General features: G+C 44.2%; 1 protein-coding gene across 1 annotated transcript in view; it reads right to left on the reverse strand.

The window, feature by feature from the left end:
• The window catches only part of MAP2K1 (mitogen-activated protein kinase kinase 1), a 74,056-nt gene extending 66,965 nt beyond the window's left edge, over positions 1-7,091 (reverse strand). The window contains exon 1 of the mRNA XM_068963030.1: positions 6,649-7,091. Within this exon, the coding sequence (XP_068819131.1) occupies positions 6,649-6,728 (80 nt within the window). The 5' untranslated portion in view covers positions 6,729-7,091. The remainder of the gene's footprint in view (positions 1-6,648) is intronic.
• Between the last annotated feature and the right edge of the window lie 3,978 nt (positions 7,092-11,069).

Genomic DNA, 11,069 nt, shown 5'->3' on the forward strand with positions numbered 1-11,069 from the left:
TGCAACAACAGCAGAGACATTCTTCCCAAGGACACAAGATTCAGCTGGCCCTACTTTTTACCTGAAGCTGTTCTCAAAAGACTGCACTAGTATTAGTTATCGCAGGAACAAACCAGTAGAAGCACCTAAATTCAGACTACAAAGTCAGTTAAAACCGCTTCAAAAGCTTCTAGTTATCATAACGCACATCCCAGGTAAGGTTGTAAGTGAAAGACGCTCAGTCGTGTCCAACTCTTTGTGACCCCATGGAATTCTCCAGGCCAGAATACTGGAGAGGGCAGCCTTTCCCTTCTCCAGGGGATCTTCCCAACCACGGCTCAAATCCAGGTATCCCGCATTGAAGGCGGATTCTTTACCAGCTGAGCCACAAGGGAAGCCCATACTGGAGTGGGTAGCCATTCCCCTTCTCCATGGAATCTTCCCAATCCAGGGATCAAACCCAGAGCTCCCGCATTGCAGGTGGATTTTTTACCAGTTGAGCCACAAGGGAAGCCCAAGAATACTGGAGTGGGTAGCCTATCCCTTCTCCAGCGGATCTTCCTGACCCAGGAATCCAACCAGGATTTCCTGCATTGCCAGCGGATTCTTTACCAACTGAGCCATCAGGGAAGCACCTAAGGCCGTAAGAGATCCCCCCAAAGCACAGCAACCTGTTTCAACCTCTCTACCCGCTTCCTTAAGGGCCTTCACACTAACAGATGTGTGTTCCCACAAACCTGCAGAAAGTGCTGATGCAAATCAAAAAGCTGTGGATGCCACCAAGCAACGCACCTTGTTTATTCAGCACCTTGTGGCCTTCAAAGCATTTCCGTATGTGTTATCTTGTTTAATCTTCATGATACTCCTTCAAGGTAGGAACAGTTCAATCATTTGGTCAACAGATATCTACTGCGTATCTGCTATGGGCCAGACACTGATCTACTCACTGAGCAAGGAACCAACCAACCCCCTGCCTTCATGAAGCATACATTTTAGGGAAGGGGGAGGTGGAAATAAATATTTATAGACAATGCAACAGTAATTAGTGGTAAGTGCTGCGAAGAAAAACAGGGCAAATAAGGGAGTCAAGCATGATAGGGAGTGCTACAGTGATCAGACGGCCTTTGTGAAGAAACATTTGAGCAAAGTTCCAAAGGAAGTGAGGGAGCAAGTCATGTGGGTATTTGGCAGAAGAGAATTCCAGGCAGAGAGAACAGCAAAAGTTCTGAGACTGGAATGCACCCCACCAACTGTGGAACAGCGAAGGGGACAGCATGGCTGGAGCCAAGAGTGAAGGGGACGACGGGGAAAACAAGAACCTGATCAGGCAGAGCCTTGTAGGCCACAAAGACAAAGACTTTATAAAGCACTCTCATCCTCACCCTGCGGATAAGGAAACAAAAAGTCAGAAAGTACAGAAGACCTGCCTAAGGTAACAGAAAAAGTGAGGTCTTGGGAGCACCCTGCATTGCAACTTCGACCTCTGCTCAGGGCTCCAGCTTCTCCTTGGGAGGGTTACAAGTGCTCTTTAGAACACCAAGAACAGACTCTGTATGATTTCAATTCCCCTACACCATGAAATTTTTGCACCTTGTTTTATGTCCCTGGATGTTTCAATATCTCCTAGTTTACAGTCTATGGGAACTTGAATAGATTTTGTATCCTACTGATACGTGAACTTTATGAATTTTAATTATGCTTAATTGCTTCATGGCACCTTCCAGATCCACTATATCCTTCTACTTTTCTGTATATTCATTCTATTAATTTTTGAGAGTTTGATATTGAAACTCCAACTAAAAATCTTAATTTATCTACTTAAAAAAATAACTGTAATATATAGTGGAACTATAAATAACTTGTTCTGTATTTTCCAAGTCTCCTGTGTGTTTTCATACTTTCACAATTTCAAAAATAAAAAGGAAACAGGCGAAAAAAAAAAAAGCACAAAGAAAGATTAAGTGAGTGCCTTATCATGGAAGGACAGGCAAAGTACCCTCAAGCTCAGCAACCCCATTTCTCAGTACATTCCACAGGGAACTCTTATAAGAGTCCAAAAGGAGGTACAGATTTAAGGACAGTGATGGCTTCACTGTTTGAAGCAGCAAGGGGTTGGAAACGACAAAACTGTCCTATTCTAGGGGAATGATAAGTAGAATGTGGTACCTGCACATGGTAGACTGCTCTGCAACCGAGAGAGATGATCAACTAGACACACGTATAACACTGTGAACAGAGCTCAGAAATACGGTACTTGTTTGAAAAAGAAAAAACCTGAAATAAAAGTTAAGGGTGGTCATTGCTTCCCTTCAAATAGTGATGATTCTTTTCCTTCCAAGAAGGCCCCTGTCCCCTTTTAAGGTCACCATCGCCATGTGATTTGCTTTACAAAAATGGGAGCAAAAGTGACCCTTCTGGGCAGAAACTTTAAAGGCCAGCATGTGGTTCTCCAGATTCCCTTCTCACTAAGCGTATTTCAGACATGGTGCCTCCGTCAGCCTGAGTCCCTGATTGGAATCCAATCAAAAGAACCTCCCATTAACCTAAAAGCATGTTAAACTACTGAGATTTTCTAGTCTATCCCAACTGATGCAGATTTATAGCACAACAGGATTTTTAATAAAAAATGAAAATATTTAAAGTGCACAACATGACGATTCACTATATACACACAGTGAAACGATTATTTCAGTCACGCTAATTAACATACACATCTCCTCACACATTTACCATGTGGGGTGTGTGTGACAAGAGCACCTGAAATCTACTCTCCCAGCAAATGTCCAGTATTCAACACAGGATTATTAACTACAGTCATCACGCTAAGCATTAGACCTCTAGACTTACTCACTCTATGAACTACAACTTTGTATCCTTTGACAAATATCCTCCCATTTCCCCTGCCTCCCCACCCCAGGTAACCACCTATCTACTCTATGCTTTCATGTACCCCTTTTTTTTAGATTCCACATAAAATCTGAGATCATGCAGTATTTTTCTTTCTGTGTCTAGCTTATTTCATTTAGCATACTGTCCTCCAGGTCCATCCATGGTGTTGCAAATGGCAGGATTTCCACTTCTCTCAAGGCTGAATAATAGCACAATAGTATACAGCACCCTAAGCACACAAAATAACACTATCTCCCACCCAAAAGCACACATATACCCAACAAATAGGTAGAATTATAAGACCATATATTAAATATCTAGAGTGGGTGAGATGGTGTCTTGGAGAGAGAAGAAAGTGGGGAGGAGGGAATAAAAATATAGGGAGAAATAACAAAAATGAAAAGCTATTAAAAGACTTGATAAACAGACTGTGCAAATATTAGTAATTTCACTAATTTTCTCCACAAACATTTGTGCACTTATTACTTTCCAGGTACTATTCCAGGCACTACTTACTGAACAGTAAATCAAAAAAGGACAGTCCAATCTTATAGGTTATAAGGTGTACAGAAGACAGAAATACTTAAATACCCCAGTAAAAGATTATGGACAGTGAATGAGTGCCATTAAAAAAGTCAGGTGACATGAGAAAGAGGGACCCAGTTTAGAGTAGGTGGTCTGTGAACATCTCTGAGGAAATGACATTTACTCAGAGGTGAAGACTGCTGCCTTCGCAGCTTGGGAGGAGAAAGGGAGGACTCATGTCAGGCAGATGGAACAGCATGTGCAAGGGCCTGGAGGGAGTATGGACCATCCCATGGAGGAAGTGAAAGAAGGCCAGTGTACCGGAAGAAAGGAGCAGCAGGAAATGTGGGTAAAGAGATGTGGCGGGGAAAGGGGGATAAGCAGACTCAGCCCAATATAAAGCATTTCGATTTTATTTTATTCTAACTGCAATGAAACTATGAACACTTTTTGGGGGGTGGGGGAGGGGCAGTGCTGAGTTGTGAAGTTTGTGGGATCTTAGTTCCCTGACGAGGGACTGAACCCAGGCCCTCAGGAGTGGAAACAGGAAGTCCTGATCCTTGGACCACTAGGGAATTCCCAGTGAAAACATTTTAAACAGGGAAACGACATGATCTTGTTTCCAACTTATTTCACTCTAACATTTAGCACCCTTGCAATATGCTCATATTTTTTTGCAAACTTGCAAAAGAAATATTTTTGCAGTCTTTTTCTTCAAGGACCCCCAGAAGCTGCCTAGAATCCAGGTCCCATATAACATAACTTTGAATGGGGTAAGGGCTCCGTTAGACAGCAGTCCCAAGTGCCAGGGAGTCACAGAGAAACAACCTTGCCAATTTAGTACCAAGAGTTCTTTAATGGCAATGGACATTTTTCTTCTTACACTTTATGAAAATGTGCCAAATCATTCCCTAATCTACTGAGAGAAACATGAGTACATCAGCTTTGCTTGAAAAATGTGAAAGATGTATTAACAGGTATGTACAGCTTTCCCCCATGAGAGGCAGGGGGCAGGGGAACAGTCCCTGTTTGTCTCAGGCAGCCTAAACAGGGATGCCGCCTACTGTAACACAGCAATGAGTCACAGAGGTAGATACGCATGGCACAGAAAACTGAGTAAGGGGGTCGGTTATCCAGAAGCTACGGCACCTCATCTACCACCATGACTGCAAATTACCTTCAGGCTTCCCTCAGCATTCTCTACCCGGTAACAAAGGTACCAGCAGCTAACACTGACGGAAGAGTTACTACTGTTAGCTCATTTAGTCGCCACAACTCTAAATAGATCTATCATTAGACCCATTTTCACAGACAAAAAAACTAAACCTAAGCCCTAGAGAGACCTGACCCAGATCACAAAACCACAAACTTAGCCTGACTCCGGAGTCCCACCTTGTACCCACTGTTCAGAATCTCCCACTCCCACCAAATATATCTGCCACCAACTTCAGCATAGTTTTTTTCCTTTTTTCTTCCCTCTCCCCTTTGTAAGAACACAGTCACAATTGTAAGAACTTTGTAAGTTCTTTGTAAGTTCTTACAGTCACTTTGTAAGAACACTGGGGTCACAATTAACAACAGAATGACTACAGGTACTTCCACTCACTGCTGCGGCTTAGTCGCTTCAGTCGTGTCCAACTCTTTGAGACCCTATGGACTGTAGCCCACCAGGCTCCTCTGTCCATGGGATTCCCAGGCAAGAGTACTGGAGTGAGCTGCCTTGCCCTTCTCCAGAGGATCTTCCCGACCCAAGGGATCAAGCCTGCATCTCTTTTGTGTCCTGCATTGGCAGGTGGGTTCTTTACCATTAGTGCCACTTGGGAAGCCCCACTTTCACTCACTACCTTCTTCCAAAATGAATGGGAGCACAATGGTCAGGACACAACATTCAGTCAGAATCCACTGTGGTCAAAATTTGTCCTGTCCTGCCCTGCTCTGGTGCTGGTGGTGGAGGTGGGGGTGATTTCAGAACTATATTAAGGGGATAAAATTCTGTATACTAAACGTTCATCATTGTATGCAAAGTTATCCACTAACCTGGACAAGTTAATATCATGCAAAACAGATACTTCAGAAAGGAGTCTGTCTGAGGAATGTGGTTGAGCTCACATCACAGGTCTGTTCACCACTGGCCTTGTGATCATTATAGGGGTGGACAGAGCCACCAAGCCAATAGGTCCCCAGGCTATTAAAATTGAGAGACAAACAAAGGTTACAGAAATCACCAAAGGGCAGAAGGTTGAGGCCTAATCTGTTCTTTTCATCAGCTGGTTTCCTAAAGTTTCCAGGGGTGCAGGTAAGAGATTAAGAACTCTTATTAATCTTTTCTGTTTATTTCTCCAGCTCGCCAGATCTTTCTCCTTCACACAGTCCTGTTCCTTACCTAGGATACAAAAGAGTTGTGGGAACTCAGAAACATCCATGAAACAGACTCATCACTGTTTAAAGAAGTAAACTGCTGGTTCGTGACGAACACTGGAAGTTGCAGAGATGGAGCACCTTGTGTGGGATTTCCAAGAACATGGTGTCATGTCTCAGGTCCAAAATTGGGCTCATAGTCAATTAAAGCAGCCCAGGAGAGACACCGATGAGAAAAGATCTGGTGAATGAATGAAAAGTCAGATGAAGAAAAGAAAAGCAGCTCCCTTCAAAACAAGAGTCTCCAGGAAGAAGGCCAAGGAATGGGAGCCCCCAAAGTCGACAAGTAAAAAGCCTCGGGGGTGTTGGTGTACACACGTCCTCGCTGGCCTGGCAGCGGTCGCAACTAGCCACTCCCAGCCCACAGGTGTCAAGCACGAAGGTGAGGACTGCTCGGCGGTCCCAACTCCACATTCTACACCCTGAGTTGAACTCAAGACGCAGATGCGATCTTAATTTTTCCAAAACATCGGCTCCCTTCTCCCCGTTACACACCAGAATCCCAGAGAATCTAGGAGAAAGAGCTGGGGAGAGGCGGGCGATGAACCAGTTTTTATTTTTTAGGGAGAGGGAAAATGACCAGAGGTCAGGGATGACTGAAAGGGTCGGTAGAGGGGTGGGGATGGGCATCGCTACTCGTTGGGTGCACGGACTGGTCTGAGTCAGGAGCACAATCAGTGCTTAGTCACCGATACCTCGGCGGCCGGAGTTCCTCGCGCCCGGCGGCCCGAGACGTACGTGATGACCCGGGCAGAGCCCCGCGCGAGGCGCACACCCGACTCGGCTTCTGCACCCCGGCCCGGGCCTCCCCAGCCCGCCCCCCACCCCAAGACTTACTCCGCCGAGCTGGTCCCGTTAACCGCGGAGCCGTCCGGGGCCGGGTTCAGCTGGATGGGCGTCGGCTTCTTCTTGGGCATTTTGGAGCCAGGAAAGGCGCTCCCAACTCTGAGGGAGGCCCCTCTAGCTTCCTCCCTCTGAGCTGCCCCGCGCCGGCCTCGCGGGGCCAAGTCAGGGCCGCAAGCCCGAAGGCTGCCTTCGGGGGGCGCGCCCTGCGCGGTCCCGTCAGGGCCAAAGGGCCAGTGGCGGTCTGGGGGAACCCCCGGCCCACTTGCTCCGTGCACAGGGAACCGAAGGGTTTCCCCGCCCGCGCAGCTCGGCAGCCCGGGATTCCCTGCCGCTCTCCCTCAGTCAACCGGTCCCCGGGCGCGCGCACCACAACGCTGATCCAGCCACAGCCCGGGAAAGTGCGCCGCCGCCACTGCCGCGTTCCAAGCGGCTCAGCGCAGCAGTCCCAGAGGCGGACTGGAGGGCGGGGGAGAGTTGGGGGAGGGCTGGGGACAGGGGAAGCCTCACCCCCCCAACTCCAGGAGGCTGCGTTTTCCACACGCCCACCTGGCTCCGCCCCAATTGCCTCTCTGACAGCCAATGAGAGCACGCCTCGGCGGCAGATGACGCGGAAATACGTCACGGGGCGCGGCGCGCGGCCCTGGGGGCGGGGTCCGGCCCTGGCTGCACAGCGCCCTCTGCCGCCTAGAGACTCCCAGGTGGACCTACCGGGAAAGGAGGCTGTGCATCCTGGCTCCCATAGCTAGTCGAGGTGAGCTTGATCCGGTAGGTCGCCACGCGGTCTCCTCATGTACGGTGCCTGTAGCCCCAGGGCCGAGTCACACTGATGGAGCTAAAGTAATAAAATGAATAAAGAAAAAGACCCCTTCCTGTTTCTAGAGGCAGCGTTGGGGAATAGACGACTTGTCAGGAGACTCCTTGTGTGTAGCAAATTGGCAAGTAGAAAGTTAACATGTAAAGCGGTAATACTATTAGTCTGCTGACAAGGGTACAGGGAAATGAGTATTCAGTGCGGATGAGACTTTAAATTGGGGCATTTCTGAGAACAGATTGGGAATATATCTTAAAAACCGTTTGAAAAAAGTCCTTTCAACCAATAATTCCGGTTCTATAAAACTTGAAGAAAAAAGATGTGAATAAAGAGCTTAATAAGATGAAGATGACTTATATGATTCAAAATACACATTCGGTTCACCTCTTCCTCGTTCCCTTTCTATTCAGTCCTAAAGGCATTAGGTGTGCAAAACAAGGTAAGCATCTACACCCCGTGATCCAGAGCAGCCTGTCAGCCACCTAGCCATTTGCAATATGTAGAGGGTAAAGTTTGCTTTTCACTTTTTAGCCATTTATGCTGTTTGAATTTTTTATTATGTATATAATTTATTCAATGTAAAACATTTTATAAATTGTTTAAAGATTAACATGAGAATGTAAAATTGTGAAGATATTTTGGGAAACAGTCTGCCAGTTCCTCAGTTAAATATAGTTACCATATGACCCAGCAATTCCACCCCTATGTGCTCAAGAGAAGTGAAAATCTAATATCCATACAAAACTTGTACACAAATTTTAATGCAAATGTATGGCAGCATTATTCATAATAGTCAAAAAATGGAGACAACCCAAATGTCCATCAACAGATAAACAAAATGTGGCATATCCATGCAATGGAATATAACTTGACCATAAAAACGAATGAAGGCTGATCTGTGCTATAGCATTCATGAACTTTGGAAACATCATGCTAAGTGAAAGAAGCCAACCACAAGATCCCACATATTTTGTTATTTCATTTACGTGAAATGTCCAGATCAAGCAACTTTATAAAGACAGAAAGTAGATTAATGATTCTTTAGGATTTGGTGGGAAAGCTGAGCAAGAAACAGTAGAATGACTGCTAAAGGGTAAAAGGTCTCCAAAAACTAAGATCTTGGCATCCAGTCCCATCACTTCATGGCAAATAGATGAGCAAGAAGTAGAAACAGTGACAGGTTTTATTTTAGCCTCCAAAATCACTGTGGATGGGGACTGTAGCCATAAAATTAAAGGATACTAGCTCCGTGGAAGAAAAGCTATGACAAACCTGGATAGCATATTAAAAAGCAGAGATATCACTTTATCAATATAGGTTCATATAGTCAAAGCTTTGGTTTTTCCAGTAGTCAGGTACTGATGTGAGATTCGGACCATAAGGAAGGCTGAATTCCAAAGACTTGATGCTTTTGAACTGTGGTATTGGAGAAGACTCTTGATAGAGTCCCTTGGACAGCAAGGAGATCAAACCAGTCAGTCCTAAAGGAAATCAGTCCTGAATATTCATCAGAAGGACTGATGCTGGAGCTCCAATACTTTGGTCATCTGATACAAAGAGCCAACTCATTGGAAAACATCCTGATGTTGGGAAAGATTGAGGGCAGGAGGAGAAGGGGGCAGCAGAGGATGAGATGCTTAGATAGCATCATTGACTCAATGGACTTGAATTTGAGCAAACTCTGGGAGATAGTAAAGGACAGAAGAGCCTGGCATGCTGCATTCCACAGGGTCACAGAGTCAGACGACTTTGCAACTGAACAACACCAACACCATGCAATGATATGAATGAATCTCATTAACATCCTGTTGGGTAAAATAAACTAGACACAAGAAATACATATGTATATACCATATATATATTATACATATATTTACTCAAAACTGACAGATCTAGTCTGTGGAGGTGGAAGCTGGGATAAAGGTTATTCTTGAGGAGGAGAGGAATTGAAAGATGAATTGAAGGAGGCTTTTAAGGTGCTAGTAATGTTTGCTTTCTTGCTCTGGGTAGAGATCACAGGAAAGTGTGTTCCACTTACAATTTTTATTATCTTTCAATAAAACAATGTGTGTTCTGGACCTATGTTACCCCTCAATAAAACAATTACTTGAGGAAAAAAAAAGAAATTTACCCAACATCACTAATTATCAAGGAAATGGAAATCAAAACCACAATGAGGTATCACCTAATACCTGTTAGAATGGCTATCATAAAAAAAAAAAAAAAAAACAGAGATAAGTATTGGCTGCTGCTAAGTCACTTCAGTTGTGTCCGACTCTGTGTGACCCCATAGATGGCAGCCTACCAGGCTCCTCCATCCATGGGATTTTCCAGGCAAGTACTGGCAAGGTGTGGAAAAAAAGGGAACCCCTGGGCTTTTTGGTGGGAATGCAAATTGATACATCAAAAACCCCCATAAAATTAGTGGAGTTTCTAAAAAAATGAAATTAAAAATAGATCTACCAAATGATCCAACAATTCCACTCTTGGGTATGTATCCAAAGGAATTGAGATCAGGATTTCAGAGAGATCTCTACACTCCACGTTCAACACAGCCTTATACACAGTAGTCAAGATACGGAAACAGCCTAAGTGTCCGTCAATCGATGAACAGAGGAAGAAGACCTGGAATGGAATATGACTCAGCCATGAGATACAAGGAAATCCCTCCATTTACAGTGATGTGGATGGACCTTACTCTAAATGAGCTAAGTCAGGCAGAGAAAAACAAATACTGTATGATCTCACTTGTATGTGAAATCTATAAAACCCAAACTCAGGGAAACAGTAGAGTAGAGGTTACAAGAAACTTTGGGAGAAGAAATGAGATATTGGCCAAAGGGTACAAACTTCCAGTTATAAAATTCACGAGTTCTGAGAGCCTGATATACAGTATTTATAGCTAATAATACTATAGTATATAATTGAATGTTGCTCAGAGTAAATTTTAAATGTTCTCACACAAAACAGAAATGGTCATTATGGGACAGCAAGGAAGGCTTATTTAATGCTATGGTAGAATCATTTTACTATATATAGCTTTGTCAAATCAACATTTTGTACACAAATTTATACAATGTTATATGTCAATTCAGTTCAGTCGCTCAGTCATGTCCAACCAACTCTGTGACCCCATGGATTGCAGCACACGAGGCTTCCCTGTCCATTGCCAGCACCCAGAGTTTGCTCAAACTTATGTCCATCGAGTCAGTAATGACATCCAACCATCTCATCCTCTGTCATCCCCTTCCCCTCCTGTCTTAGGTCAATTACATCTCCATAAAACATGGGAGAAAAAGAAATCACAAGAAGACTTTTTTTCCTCTGTCAGAAAATAGGTCAGACCAACTGAAATGTATTTTTATTTTTTCTATTTCGGTTTTTAAATTGAAAGAAAATATAGGCTTTTCTCACATTAAAACATATAGGCCTTCTGAATATTTTGTGGGTTTAAAAAAAATTATGTAACTAATGCCAGCTTAATACCGGGGAAAAAACTAGAATAGTATAAAAAGATAATAAGAACCATTCATGAAACACTGCCATTTACATTATGGAGTCCTGTGTTCATATTAGCCATGCTCACACAGTTAATATTTTA

The sequence above is a fragment of the Capricornis sumatraensis genome, chromosome 2 (assembly GCF_032405125.1).
Source record: "Capricornis sumatraensis isolate serow.1 chromosome 2, serow.2, whole genome shotgun sequence".
Lineage (NCBI taxonomy): Eukaryota > Metazoa > Chordata > Mammalia > Artiodactyla > Bovidae > Capricornis > Capricornis sumatraensis.